This window comes from Trachypithecus francoisi, unplaced genomic scaffold (assembly GCF_009764315.1).
Source record: "Trachypithecus francoisi isolate TF-2019V2 unplaced genomic scaffold, Tfra_2.0 Lachesis_group14, whole genome shotgun sequence".
NCBI classification, from domain to species: Eukaryota; Metazoa; Chordata; class Mammalia; order Primates; family Cercopithecidae; genus Trachypithecus; species Trachypithecus francoisi.
Window position 1 is genome coordinate 625,582 of NW_022681459.1, and position 16,025 is coordinate 641,606.

At 37.8% G+C, this 16,025-nt stretch overlaps 1 protein-coding gene across 2 annotated transcripts; it reads right to left on the bottom strand.

Annotated features, from left to right (window-relative positions):
- Positions 1–1,789: 1,789 nt before the first annotated feature.
- HSPA13 (heat shock protein family A (Hsp70) member 13) lies at positions 1,790–13,650 on the bottom strand. 2 transcript variants are annotated; one of them, XM_033232172.1, is made up of 5 exons: positions 13,418–13,650; positions 11,488–11,828; positions 8,900–9,113; positions 6,370–6,537; positions 1,790–4,987 (listed from the first exon to the last, which is right to left on the bottom strand). In XM_033232172.1, the coding sequence occupies exons 1-5, from the start codon at positions 13,440–13,442 to the stop codon at positions 4,320–4,322; spliced, it is 1,416 nt and encodes a 471-aa protein (XP_033088063.1). In that variant the 5' UTR covers positions 13,443–13,650; the 3' UTR covers positions 1,790–4,319. The 2 variants fall into 2 exon arrangements, with proteins under 2 accessions (XP_033088063.1, XP_033088064.1); XM_033232173.1 differs by lacking the exon at positions 6,370–6,537.
- Positions 13,651–16,025: the final 2,375 nt, after the last annotated feature.

Genomic DNA, 16,025 nt, shown 5'->3' on the forward strand with positions numbered 1-16,025 from the left:
GAGGCTGAGGCAGGAGAATAGCCAGAACCTGGGAGGTGGAGGCTTCAGTGAGCTGAGATTGCACCACTGCACTCCAGCCTGGGAGACAGAGCGATACTCCATCTCAATCAATCAATTAAAAAAACCCACATAAAATTGACAGTCACTGAACTTTGTTCATTTCTCTATCTACCATATGTATTAATCGTTATCACTTTCTTTGTGCCAGGCACTTACAAAAACCAAGTGAAATAGGTGCTATTGATTTCATTTTGTATTTAAGAAATTGATAAATTCTAAACCTGCTTGTTGAAAATGTAAAGGAATAAAAAGCATAAATCTCCAGTGTTAACATTAGCTGGTAAATAAGAGGTCTTACATGGATACTATCCAGGTTTGGTAATGGAACAGAAAAGGTACTATGGGATTGTATTCTGTAATGGATAAGGCAGCATTGCACTGGAATTACAAGCATAGACTGGATTTGAATCCCGACTTTCTCACTTAATAGTTGTAATCCTGTGAAAACTGCCTAACATATCTATGCCTTAATTTCCCTATTTGAAAATGCACATAATAGTACCTACCCAAATGGTGCTAGAACTAAACTAAATTGATTAGTATTAGTAAAATATTTAGAGCAGTGCCATAGTAAGAACTCTATTATCTGCTGTTGTGTAACAAATTAATCCAAAGCTTAGTACTTTAAAATAACAGAAATGAATGATCTCACATTTACTGTGGGTCAGGAACCTGTAGTTCAAACTGTTTATAATTCTTGCCAAAACAAGAATTAAGGTGTCTCATGACATGGCATTCAAAGAGTCAACTGTGGTTGCATCATCTCAAGACTTAGTAAGGCTGGAGGGTTCATTTCAAGAAGGCTGTCTCACATCGCTGGAAATTTGTGCCTCCTGTCAGTGGGGCCTACCTGTCTGCCTCCATGCAGCCTCTCATCTTCTAGGGTGTCTTTCTACACCTGTATTCACCAAAACAGCTTCTTTACATGGTCTTCTTAATGTGGCAGCTGGGATCCGAAAGAGAAAGCCAGCAAGAGGGTGCATCCAAGAAGGATGCTGATCTTTTTTAAACCTAATTTCAGAAATGACATCCCAGTATTTCTGCCATATTCTGCCATATTATTCATTAGCAGTGAGTCATTATCTCTTGCCCAAATTCAAGAGAATAGGATTACACACGGATGTTAATTCCACAAGGTGGGATCACTGGATCCCACATCAGAGGCTGCCTACCTCAGTGAAGCACTATCTGTTAATTAAGATAAATATGAACTATTGCTGTATTCCCTCATATATGTGAGTCTGTCCAAGGTCAAGTCTACCGTCATTATCTAAAGGCTCATGTTAAAAGATTAATCAAATGAATTCTTAAAGAAGCAAAACACAGTTAATATAATGTTTATTTGTCCAAAGACTACTATAAACTTTGGTTAGAGAAATATTTATTAACCATCAACCAAAGGAATCCTGTTATGCAAGATTATTTATTAACTAGCTAGATTAGGTTAGCTTAGTTTCTGGCTCCACCATGGTCAGAAGCCATGAATTGGTGTTCAGAGTTCTGAAGACACGGTTGATATGCTACAAGAACTGCCTTTTCTAAATTAGAGAAATAAGTGGAAAGCATATAAGCAATACAAAGGATATAGAGAAATGTACATTTGGGGAACAACTAGGCCACAGTTATTGAGATTGAGTGCCTAGGGCATCAAATCAGTTCCATCCTCACTTTCTTATTTATATGCCTGAAAAGTATACTCCAGACTAGTCCTGAAAGAAAAAGTACATAGTTTAAAAAACAAACTGCAAAATGGTATTTATTTACATTAAAACATGAATTGCCTGTATACACATGAATAGAAGAGGAACAATCTGTTATGCACAATAACTGTAATATTTAGTACACGTTATACACAGCAGTATCTGTTAAGTCAGTGGTTTGAGTGAAAATACAGTACCAAAACATTCCTGATACAAAATAAATTACTCATTCACATATTCTAATCATACAAGACACTTAATATTTTAAAAGTTACGTACTTCAAATAACACTGGCTATGTACAACTAAAGTGTATTAAATTTTTTTAGGAAAAGACTTCAGATTGTTATACATAAATGATCCCTTTTAGGATGCATTATCTTTTAAATAAATAAACTAAATTGACTTCAAGACTATTTATAAATAGCCCACTAAAATATGATTGAACACATTCCTTCATTTTATTAAAGGTGTAGCTATATACTAGAGAATATGCTCAACTACTGCCTCCAAATTCCAACACTGTCATTCTAATTTGCAAATAGAAATTATTTAAATTCCAACTTTAGTACATGAGATTAGCTGCCTGCCCTATGTTGTCAACTGTTTCCAAAAGTATTAACAGATTAAGAGACTGTCTTGAACATCTCAAACGTTTGAGAAATTCAAGGGTTTTTTCTGTTTTAGGTTAAAGCTGAGCCTAGATATGGAGATTTTGAGATAAACTGAATACTTTTAGAAGACCTTCACAAAGAATTTTTCAATTCTAAAATCTATTACAGATTTATATAAAGTCCAAGAGAACATTTGGAATATTTTCATAATGCAGTGAAGAATTCATCTTTGGCATTTCTCCATTCATTCTAAAATAAGGTATTTCAACATTTTATACATTTCTATCTACCTACTAGACATTTTCTGTACACAAAAGTATTTGATTGAAATTTGAGTTTTAACAGCAATTTCATTGCTAATAATTTTTTTTAGATATGAAAAGTATTAGTAACATTCAGTTTTTTACTATGAGAAGCTGAAATATTTTGATGTTGTTGAAATGAATTTGCTCAGTTTCCTTCTTCGATGACTGGCAATTCAACATCCTATCAAATTCAGCAATGGATAAAGCGGACATAATTTACATTAAAAAACAAAAATTGTGACCAGGACATAATTTTTGAATAATATGAAGCATTCCTCTATTAAGGAAAATATGTGTGTGTGTGTGTGTGCGTGTGTGCGTGTGTATATATATATATATATATATATCTCCATATATCTTCAAATAAAATGGGCATGACAGAAATCAAACTGTTATATTTTCTTTCTTGGTCCCTGCTACAAATCCCAATCTGTAGAAACAACTCTGCTACAAATCCCAATCTGTAGAAACTTTGCCACAATGGCTTCCACATTAGATTTCCACGTTACTTTCAGCATTCACACATTTTTTGCTCTCATCATAACCAACCTAATGTTTGAAAATAGTCCAAGTGTAATTATTTAAAAATAATAATAGAAAACAGTAACACAGCTTTTATAATTGAGCACATTTTCCTCACTGAAAACTAAATATGAGGAAAAATCTCAGTAAAACAGAACCAAAACCATTTAGTAGCTCAATTACATGCTATATTCCCCAGGGCTTACTGAAAATATAAACAAAGAAACCAAAATGTAAAACAAATACAGTAGGTAATTGATGCTATTTGCCAATGTTTGCAAAGGTCTTGGATAACAAAAATGAGACAGTAATCATGGCTCTGACATTAACACATTCTTCAAATGCAATTACCAATTTTATTCTCTAACCAAACAGAATAATGGAAATCCAAGCAGAGAATGATGTACAGGACATAAAGGAACTGGAATATAAATTGGGTATTTCTACTATATGGTGCTGAAAAACTTGAATGCCTTTAGAAATAAAATAAATTCATCTATTAAATACATGAAACTCCTGGAGAATACAGATTACAAGAATATGACACTTAACAGGATACTGAATTTGTGAATGTAAATTTGTTATATAATATGGCAGTTAATGAATATTATGTATGCAGCTTATGCTAATAATACTGCTATCTTCCAACCACTGTAAATACTTGACATCAACAAGATCCTTCAAGTATAGTTCAAATTATTAGTTACATGTGATAATACAAGTAATTACCAGCTCCTGCTAATACAATTTAGTAAGAACTGGAAATCTCATAATTGGCACTATTTAATGTTTCTAGAATATAATGTTAAGTGTATATGGTTATCAATCTCCAGAATCCAGAAAATACAGTCATCCATATTCTTATAAGAGAGCTGTACCTCAATTTTATCATTTTACAGTATTTGTTAGAATAGGATCTCTCCAAAATCAAATAGGATCAATCTGGACATGTCTAATCCTAAGACAAAACGCCATGTAAAATTTTCCTGTATCTAAATGTTGCCCTCTAGGTAAATCTGTGATATTTTAGAAAGAGACTTTCTTTTGTGGAAAAGGTAATCTGATAAACAGGAAGAGATCATCAGACAAGATCACAAATAACCATTATTTCTACAGAATTCAGTTGAAGTTGGTTTTTTGTAAATGCTTATTGGGAATGTCTAAAGCACTCACTTGGAGAGGCCAAGAGCCTCCATCAATCCCTGCTTGGATAGCCACTCCCGTTACCACTGCTAGGTCAGGGTCTACAGATGTGTTGGGATCTTTTCCAAAGAACTCTTGAATGACTTGACGGATCCGAGGAATACGAGTGGAGCCTCCAACTAAAACCACCTCATCGATCTCAGTCTTTTCCAGGTGGCCTTCTTTCAATACTTGCTGAATGGGTACAAGTATTTTCTGAAACAGGTCTTCATTCAGGGTATCAAAGAGTTTGCGTGATATTTCCGTTTCAAATAAAACCTGACTTTCTCTACTTTCCTTATCAGAAAGGCCGTGTCCAAACCCACTGTTCACATGATGGTCATCTGCTGAGGAAAGTTTGTCTTTTGGCAGTTCAGTGTCACTACTGTTAGGTTCCTTCCTGTCCTGTTCCTCCACCGTTAGTAATACTGACAACTGAGCAGCCTGATGAAGAGTGAGATTTAATTTGACCATTTCCACAGCTTGTCTCAATCTGTGGATCTCCTCTTTCCTAGAGGGCACAAAGCCATACGTTTGATAGATCTGTTTATATAAGTACTGAAGCAATCTCTGATTGAAGTCCTGTCCTCCAAGTTTATTGTTTCCTGAGTGAAAAATAAAAAAGTTTAATATAGTCATGCACATACGTGTGTATGTATACATGTATATTATGTATATGTAAAAATTATATTCTGTGAATAACAAATCCCTGTTTCATGTATCATTACAATTTTATTCATACAAAGACTGGTTAAGAGAACTGTGTTGCTGGGCATGGTGGCTCACACCTGTAATCCTATAACTTTGGAAGGCTGAGGTGGGAGGATTGCTTGAGACCAGGAGTTAGAGACCAGACTGGGCAACATGGCAAGACCCTGTCTCTACAAAATAAATCAATAAATAAAAATTTAAAAAATTAAAAAAATAATAACTGGGTTAAAGCTATCTTAACCCAAATAAGTACTATTTAAAAACTAGTGCACATCAGGGTCAAAATTTTAAATTATGCAATAGGAAGTATCTCTTCACAACATCAAATAATTTTTCAGTAAATAGAGATTAAGAATACAGATTGGCTTATAAGTAGCTATTTAAAAACACTGAATGCCATTCTCAACAGAAGAAAGTGCTTCTTATAATGAAAAAGTAGGTATTTAATCTCTTTTTTTCCTTTCATTTTTTCTTGCCTGATTAGTAGGACCTGAAAACGTCTTTCTACTTTTCTACCTGAAAACTAGATAAATAATTTCAAAGGAGAAGAGTAATGTAATATAATTTCCTGGTATTTAACTTGATTCGAAGAAGAGAAAAAACAATGCAGAGGTTAGAATACCTATAACTTACAACTCAACTTGTCAAAGAGGTTGAATCCCTTAAGCTACATTCAACGAAACAAAAACCTTTAAAAAAAGGGTTTATAATGCAAAATCCTATCATTTCCTAGGGAAAAATACAATTCGAGTTTCTAAAGTCATCTACTCTGTAAAACATATTAAACGAAATATACTGATCACCCTTCATTTTAAATAAATTTTTCTGCCCTCTGTTTCCTTTCTTCACCATCACCATGAAAAGTCCTACTGGCTCCATGAGTCGTTAACTGGGTAACGGGCAATGTATTTATTTGACTTATAGGATGCCCAGTCATTTTTTGAGATTTAACTTTTGGCAGTAAATATATACAAACGGTGGTATAAAATTACATATACAGAGAATTATCAAAATAAAGTCAAAGAATTCCGGCGGAAAAGAAGGATGCACTACACATTGGATATGTTAAAGAAAGCACTGCCCAAACCTCTTCAACTCTCCCTGCATTTTTCTGTTTTTTTTTTTTTTTTTTTTTTTTAGTAGAGAAGGGGTTTCACCGTGTTAGCCAGGATGGTCTCGATCTCCTGATCTCGTGATCCGCCCGCCTCGGCCTCCCAAAGTGCTGGGATTACAGGTGTGAGCCACGGCGCCCAGCCTCTCCCTGCATTTTTCTTACCAGACATTGCTCGGGTTAGAAACATCCCTCCTTGTTTATTCAGTAAAGACACATCTAGAGTTCCTCCGCCCAAGTCTATCACCAACACGTGGAAGACGTCAGCCTTGTGGAGGCCATAAGCCATAGCTGCCGCTGTGGGTTCATTTATTACCCTCAAAATCTTCAGTCCTGTAAGATTGGTTGAAGGGAAGAAAAACTCATGAGAGGATGCGATAAAGTAATCTCTTTCCACTTACAGCATGTTTGTGTCTTCTGCGACATGAACTCCACCACTGAGTAATAATGAGAGCAGTCACAAACCGAACAGAAGCATGAAATGGGAACAGTAAACACAGGCTCTTCTAAATGGTATCTTTAAAATTATTCTGAAAGATTACAATATAAAGAAATAAAAGTCAAGGTTCAGTGGAATATGTCATTCTACTCTTTATTAATTAACACTTAATTTTCAAAAAGTCTCCCAGCCTTTTCTAACATTCATATTCTACATTGGAATATATGAGCAATAAAAATTAATCATTATGCCGAGGCAGGCGGATCACCAGGTCAGGAGATCCAGAGACCATGCTGGCTAACACGGTGAAACCCCGTGGCTACTAAAACTACAAAAAATTAGCCGGGCATGGTGGCGGACACCTGTGGTCCCAGCTACTTGGGAGGCTGAGGCGGGAGAATGGCGTGAACTTGGGAGGCGGAGCTTGCAGTGAGCCGAGATCGCGCCACTCACTCCAGCCTGGGCGACAGGGCGAGACTCTGCCTCAAAAAAAAAAAATAATAATAATAATCATTATATACTATCACTTAAGTGCTATGGAAAGTAAAGAGGCTTATGTTGAGCAGGTAAAAGATCAGGTTTCTTTGAAAGAAATTCCTGCTTTAAACTAAATGCCACACTTACGAGTGGTATGGAAAGTAATATGGCATTATGTATCAGGAGCTATGACAACATTCAAACTCTAAAGAATTACTCCAAAGATCATAACACTCTTCCCTTCAGCTCTCTGATTTTACCACTTATTCTACTCTGGCCACACTGACCAGCTTCCTATCCTCTATGTACCAGCAAATTCCCAGCTTATGGCTGCTGCAGTGGCCATCTCTTCTTCCTACAACACACTTTCTCCATATGTCTGCATGGTTAACGATTTTGCTTTCTTCAAATGTGCTTAAATGTTAGCTTCTCAATGAGGTTTGCCTGATCACTCTATTTAAATTCTACAAGTCGTCCATCCCCAGACCACCAAAAGCAACCTGGACCCATTAGCCTGCTCTTTTCTTCACAGTAGGTTACTTTCTGATATACATTGTATCAGTAGCTCTCAACAAGGCAGGGTTTTACCTCCAGAAGAAATCTGGCAACATTACGGAGACATTTTTCATTGTCACCACTTGGTGGAGGAGGGTGCTGGTGAATAGAGGCTAGGGATGCTGTTAAATATTGTGTAGTTCACAGGACAGTCCTCCACAATAAAGAATTATCTGGCCCAAAATATCAGTAATGTAGAGGCTGAAAACATTAAATTTACCTTTTATGCTCATTCTGTGTTTCCCTCTGGTAGAATATAAGTTCCATGAAAACAAAGATTTCTTTCTTTTTTTAGCAAGGCCCTCAATATTGGTTCAATGGCATTAAATGTTAAATCATTAAATGATCTACCTCAGATTTTATTTTAAAAATTATATTCACCTTAACATTAATGGAATTTAGAAGAAAGAATTCCTCACTGCTAACATGTGTCCATTTTCTCTTTGAGCCTTTGTCCTGTAGCTATCTGATTGGTTCTTATTATATACACATTTTATATTGTGCTATAGAGCTTTCAAAATTATAAACCTGTATAAAAATCCATCTACTTTACCTACTGTGATGGTTAATATTATCATCTTGATTGGATTGATGGATGCAAAGTATTGTTCCTGGGTGTGTCTGTGAGGGTGGTGCCAAAGGAGATTAACATTTGAGTCAGTGGACTGGGAGAGGCAGGCCCACCCTCAATCTGGGTGGGCACCATCTAATCAGCTGCCAGAGCGTGCCTAGAATAAAAGCAGGCAGAAGAATGTGGGAGGATTAGACTGCCTGAGTCTTCTGGCCTCCATCTTTCTCCCATGCTGGATGCTTCCTGCCCTTGAACATCGGACTCTAAGTTCTTTAGCTTCTGGGCTGTTGGACCTACACCAGTGGTTTGCCAGGGGCTCTCGGGCCTTGGGCCACAGACCAAAAGCTGCACTGTTGGCTTCCCTACTTTTGAGGTTTTGAGACTCAGGCTGGCTTCCTTGCTCCTCAGCTTGCAGCCAGCCTACTGTGGGACTTCACCCTGTGATAGTGTGAGTCAATACACGTTAATAAAATCCCTTTCATATACACATATATACTATTAGTCCTGTCCCTCTAGAGAACCCTAATACATCTACCATATAGTTTGTTTATTTTGACTATCATGTGGTTTGGGAGGTGGTAAATCTTACTACAGAAGGTTTTCAACCCAACACAATTTTGAGAAAAATGCATCTCAGTCAAGGGTACTGTTACCTGCAAGGTTAGCAGCTTCAATTGTTGAATTTCTCTGTTTTAGATCAAATTCTGCTGGTACAGAAATGACAGCATTGGCAACTGGCATTCCAAGATATGCCTCTGCCATTTCCTTTAACTTCAACAATAGTCGAGAGCCAACATATTCTGGGGACACCGTGATGGTCTCATTACTTGTCACAGAAAACTCAACCATTCCATTTTTGTTTAAAACCTGTGAATAGGATTTGCAAATAAGTAAATAAAAGAGTAAAATTATATATATATATATATACACACACACACACACACAGACATACATATATACATAAATGCTAGATTTCCTGAGAACTTACCTTTATCTTTACAAAATAAAAAAATGCATTTGTAATCTATCCAGTACATTCACCAAGATTAGAACTTGTTAAATGTTTTACATTCAAATCTATACTATGAATACATATTAGTTTTACTTTTTTTTTTGAGATGGAGTCTTGCTCTGTTGCCCAGGCTGGAGTGTGGTGGTGTGATCTCGGCTGACCACAGCCTCCGCCTCCCATGTTCAAGCAATTCTCCTGTCTCAGCCTCCCGAGTGGCTGAGGCTACAGGTGCGTGCCACCATGCCCGGCTAATTTTTGTATTTTTAGTAGAGACGGGGTTTCACTGTGTTGGCCAGGTTGGTCTTGAACTCCTGACCTTGTGATCTGCCCGCCTCAGCCTCCCACAGTGCTGGGATTACAGGTTAAAGCCACTGTGCTTGGCCCACACTAGTTTTTAATAACAGCCGATCTCACTTTAGTTCTCATGGTTAGGTTTCCATCATGAAAAATTGACCTTCCAAAAAGTACTTCACTAGTCTGGGGAAAACATAAAAAAGCTATATGGACAATATTAAACTACGATACAAATATACCAGAACCATCATGCCCAAATGAAACAAAAATAGTAACAAAAAAATCAGGTCACTTAGAAACTTTAAATAGTTTTGAGGTCAATAAGTAATGTACCCAAAGCTGTAATTCAGAGGGCATATATAGCTTTAGACGACTTTTTCATTAAAGATTGTAAGTCAATAAAGAATCCCAAAAAAGAAGTCAAAAAACAACAAAGTAATAAACCTAAGAAATGCAGGGAGCAATTTTTTTCTTTGAAAACGAGTGAAAAATTTGAAAATTTTTATGAATAGGTTTATTCAATAAGCAACACCGATACAACTATCTATTTTGAAACTAATTCATGGCTGGCATGGTAAAATCCCGTCTCTACTGAAAATACAAAAGTTAGCCAGGCGTGGTGGCGCACACCTGTAATCCCAGCTTGGGAGGCTGAGGGAGGAGAATCACTTGAACCTGGGAGGCAGAGGTTGCAGTGAGCCAAGATCATGCCATTGCATTCCAGCCTGAGAGACGGAATGAGACTCCGTCTCAAAAAAAAAAAAAAAAAAAACTAATTCTTTTAGAATTTCACTTCATAACTTCCAAGAAAAACTTAACATGCAAAAAATTTTAAATGTTTAAAAGAAAAAAACAAAAGCAGCAAAATCCAAACTAACAAACACTCACATAAAAGTATTAAGAGGAAAAAAAAGTACCAGTGGATAGGATGGGATAGGCTACAGTAAACATGGTAAAAGTCTAAAATCAAAAATTTAAAACTTTGACATCCAGCTCAAAAACATCAGTGGAAAAAAAAGGTAAGGAAAAGATAACAAAAACATATAACGAAGGTCTTTTATAGTCACTAAGGAAAAGAAAAACACACCAAAATAAAAAAGGAAGAGAACAAAAAATGGACCACAAAAGAAAATTAAAATATCAATAAAATTCTAAAAATTCTGATCTCAGTAAAAAAACAAAAGAAATGAAAATTAATACAGGATACTATTTTTCACTTATCTGACTGTTAAAGATTTAAAAAATAACTAGTGAAGATACAGTCACTCTAAAAAATTATGGTTAAAAGCATATAACCTTTCTAGTGAGCAAACCGGCAATATAAATCAAATGCCTTAAAAACATGTACACATTTGACCTATCAATTCAACTTCTAGTATTCAAGTTAGGAAACTTTCAGAGAAGTATACAAAGATAAGTGTGTAAGGACATTACTTGAATCTCCAACATTAGTGAAAAACCACAAAAAGGTACACTGACAGAGACTAGTCTAATTAATAATGGAATAGTCATTCCACAAAATCATTAAAGATAATGATGTGACCCTATTAATTATCCATGACATATTAAATAGCATAAAATGGCACACCTGGTATGTTCTCTTTATATGTATACAAATATATATACATACACACACAGAATATCTATCTATGGTACACAGGGCTTCATCAGCCTTCCTGCTACCTTCAAAGAGCTAAGCAAGACATTGCTGAGGATGGGAGAGCAAGAAAATGGCAAGGCCTTAAGTACCTGTTAGCATTATGGAGTCAGTGATTAACTCATCCTAGAGCTGCTGTGGAATTTCTTGTTATGTGAGATAACAGAACTGTCATGTATTAACAGATTAAGCTAGACGAGATAGAATGTTTTGTGACATGAAGTCAAAGCATTAACTAAAAGGGTACACCAAAATTAATATGGACTTTAATCACTTACCTTAAATGGGTATCTGCCAATTTCAGCCTCCAGCTCTTCTGGGGTAAAAATCTTGCCTATGAATCTTTTGGCATCATATATTGTGTTTTGAGGATTTGAATCTGCCAGCTCTACGCTTTCATATCCCACATATACATCATTGTCAGTAAAAGACACCATGCTGGGTATGCTGATATGCCCATTTTCATCTGGAATCACCTTTACTTTTCCTGTGCCAGGAAAAAACACCCCAACAGAACAATAGGTGGTGCCAAGATCAATACCAATCACTTTAGGAGTAGGCAATGGTAAATACTGTTGTGCCAAATAACCAGCCAACAGGAGGGTCAAAACAGCCGATCCTGAAATACAGGAAAATTAAAAGATGTATTTTTTCAAACTAGTACAATGTACTAAATTACTGTAGCAAAGTCCCTGAATATCACTCGTTGAAACAAGGCTAAAAAAGACATACTCCAAAAATTTTTATAGGACTATTGATAACACTTCTCTCAGACAGCAAGTTTTTCAAAATGTAAACTGGTTATAATAAAATTTAAAATGAAGTAACAACACAAACAACAACAAAAAACCCTATAACTGTATGTTTGTGTCATTCTTTAATAAATGTAATAAATGTAAAAATATTTCAATAATATTTGTGCAGATGCTGACAAAAAACATTTATCTGGAGCAAAAGCCAGATATAATCTAATATTCTTGATGAATTGATATTTAGATTTTACAGCTTTATAAAAAGCTTCGACTATCATTTTTTTAAAAGCTCCATTATTAAAATCCTCACAACAAAAACTTTATTATTGTAAGGCTAAAATTCTATCTTTGTATCTCACCTCCTTTTCCCTTTCAAAGGGATGAAATGGATAAACCGGATAAAATGATTTTGAAAGTTCCTTAGTTATGAAACTGTCACTTCATAACAGAACATAGTTAACTTTTTAAGTATTTAAGTATGAACTAGGGACATCCTCCTTGCAGTGGTAATATTTACAGGAGAAGCAGCATAAAAGTGGGCAACCCTGATGGCAACATCTATGAAAGCTTCCTGAAGACAAGTTTTGTTCACTGTTGTATCCCCCAGACCAGGAATAGCAGATGTCCAACAAATACTAATTAAAAAAAAAAGAAGAAAAAAAGAGTAGGAACAAATGCCACGCAGATTGTAAACATAAGTGAAGAAAGATGCCCCTTTGGTTTTTAGTTAATCTCGTATTTGGTATCAGGAGGCTGTGTTATACACCTGTGTCCACTCATATTACATACGACCCAAAACGTCAATCGTCAGGCCTCTGTGTTACTAATTGTTAGCTCATCCTCATCAACACATAACTCAAAAGAAATAAAACCAAGTGCAAATCCCACTTTCCCCTTCCAGCTACAGGCAACATTTTAGAAGCATTTCATCACCTTGGAGACGCGGGGTGGGTGTTTGTGTGGGTGGGGGATAGGTAACTCCAAACCCGATTTGATGGAAAAAAACATCGATCGAGCTATACATCAGAGTCCTGAATCCCTCCAAATTCAGCATCCGTGAGCCAATAGATCCGGATGTAGCTCCTCCCCCTTCCTCCACAAAGGGGTCCTGGAGGTGCACGTACTCGCAGCCTTCCATAGCTCGCCCCAATTCAACAGGCAATTCAAAAAACCTAGGTGCTGTTGAAAGGAACGCCTCCTTAAGCCTGATGTCCCTGGGATGGACACAGCTGGTCGCCATCTACCCTACCTTGGCCTGCAGGGGCCGGGGCCCTCTTGGAGGCGTCACCGCCCCCATCTACTCCGAACAGCCGAAAACCGCCTCTAAGTCACCTTTCTGACTCGCCTTCCGCTGCTCCAGCTAGATCCAGGAGGTGAGTCAACCACCCCCGCCCACGCTGGCATCCTCAGATCGCCTCTATGCCCGCAAGAGCAACAAGGACCCCCGGAAACCCACCTAAGATCGTCATCTCTCTGGCCATCACAGTCCCGCCGAACAGGCTTGTGATGACTGTACCAGACGTGAGGCACCGCCCCCACTCCGCCCGGCAGTCCCGCAGCCTCCTGGAAAATGTAGTCCTCTTGCTCTGAGGCAATCGGAGAAGCTATCACTCTGACCAAAGCAAAGACTTCATCTACCGTGAGGGCGCGGGGCAAAGAGCCTCCATTCAACCGCTGCCAGTGACGACTGAGTCCCCCTCCTACGCAACGGCCGGGAGGACCAGTCAGGCTGAGGGGGAGGAGCGCCGTGGCGGGAGACTGGCGTTTGTAATCAAACCTTTGTCCCGCGGCGCTATCTCTTTAGCCCCGCCCCGCGCTTTGCATTCTGGGAAGCGTAGTTCCAGCCTTTCTCTTTCCGCGGGAGGGAATGAAATGGAGGGTGAGAACCGTTAGTTATTGCTATCTTTGGTCGCGCACGTAATCGGGTCCAGGATTCGAGTTTGTGTTCTTTCGTTTTAATTCCTTTTAAAGCGCGTTCGTTTGCCGGAGATCTAGCTTCTAGATGGCGTTCCCGTAGCCTCCCGGAGCCCCAGCCATCCTCCGTAGAAGGGTTCCTGCCGCAGTGCGGGGCCCGAGGGAAGTCGGCTCTGGCGTCCGTGCTCGCAGCCCTGGGAACAGCCCTGAAACTCCAGTGACCCTCAGCCCTCTGCCTTTGTTTTGGAATAAATGAATTCAAGCATTCTTCAGTCAATTCGATTTATCCAAGGGATCAGGGACACATTTTCTCTATTGCTAACACTGAAGTGGGCCATTAAAAACAAAAACAAAAAACGAAATTGAAAAGAAAACCCTTAGCTCTCTCTTCAAATAAGTCTTAAGTGGCCAAAATTGACCTTATAGACAAGTCCTGTAACGTGACAGCCATTTTAGGACGCTTGTGACATGCTGTTCAGGTTCTAGTCTGAAGTAGGATTTTTCTTGCATCTTGGTCACTGGTCGCACTTAATGGCTCCTCTGAGAGTGGTTTTGTCATTTTTGCTGTTGCAGTTCACGATAACTAAGATCCTGGAGAACTGAATCCATTTCCTCAGCTTAGATATAAATCAAACCATCCCTGTTGACAACACGTCAGCCTGCTGTGGGAATACATCGCTGTTTATTTCTATCTGACTTATCAATGTGAATTTTGATTATGGAAGCTGAATTCTGGTTGATAGGGATCCATTGCAATGTTCTCTCTACTTTTGTGCATTTTAAGTATTTCATAATGCAAACTATAAAATGTATCTATAATGAGTGCTGTTCAGTAAGATTCTTGTGAGGAGTGAAGAATTCAAGCACTTAGTTCTTAAGTATTACTTGTAATGGGCAATGGGCTGGAGGTGTTCCAGGCAGAGGGAACTGAGTTACCAAGAGCATAGAAGCAAGAGATCATCTAGTCCATAGATTAGAAAGTGGTGGATCATAAAGCATGAGGTAGAATTCTGAGAGACAGAACTAGAGACTTAAACCAGATGGAGATTAGCCGTCTGTGGCAAGCACCGGTCATTGGGATTCTCCCTGCCACCCACTCCTTTCTCCTTGCTAACAAGATCCTGATTTGTTCAAGAAGCAGATAAAGATTATGTGATCTCAGAGTAGAAGGCCCTTAGAATTAAGATTGAACTAAATAGGTGGTATTCATTTTCTATTTCTGCCTTAACAAATTACCACAAATTTCGTGTCTTAAACCAACACAAATCTATTATTTTTACAATTCGGTATATCAGAAATTTGGTATGCGTCTCACTTAACTAAAAGCAAGTTGTTAGCAAAGCTGCCTTCCTTTCTGGATGTTCTAGGGGAGAATCAAGTTTCCTGCTAATTTGGGTTATTGGCAGAATTCATTTTCTTGCAGTTGTAGGGTTCAGGTCTTCATTTTCTTGCTGGCTGTAACCTGAGAGCTCTTTCCAGTTTCTGAGGCCATACACATTTCTTAGCTCGGAGACCCTCTTTCTCCATCTTCAAAGCCAGCAACAGTGGGTCAGATCCTTCACAGAAGACAGCTTTCTGCATCGCTCTTTCAAATTTTAGATGTCATGTGTTTACATTGGACCTATCTGGACAATTCAACGTAATCTTCATTTCAAACCCAGTAAACTTATCATATCTGCAAAGTCCCTCTTGCTGTGTAAGGTAACTACACAGTTAGAATTCACAAGCTCTAAGAATTTGAGGAGGCTTTTATTATGCCTACTAAAATGGTTCTGTGGCTCCTCAAATTCACATCTGTCCACATACAAAATGCAACATCCACCAAAGTCCCATCCCATTATAGCATGAACTCAAAGTCTAAAAAGTTCATCTATACTTCATTAATTCAAAAGTTTCACATCTCATTATCTAAATCAACTACATTGTGTAGTAACTAATACCACTTATCCCTTCTTGTTTGTTTACAATCAGAGGAACAATGAAATACTTAAATAAGAATGCTGGTGAGACTACTCCAGTGATGTTATAAAGAACAGAAAAGCCAAGACATTGGGGTTGGGAAATAATCATCGTAATCATTCTCCAATGGTGACCAATTAATTTGTTGTTTTTACAGTTATTGTTTGGTGTTTTATGTTACAATCCATTGC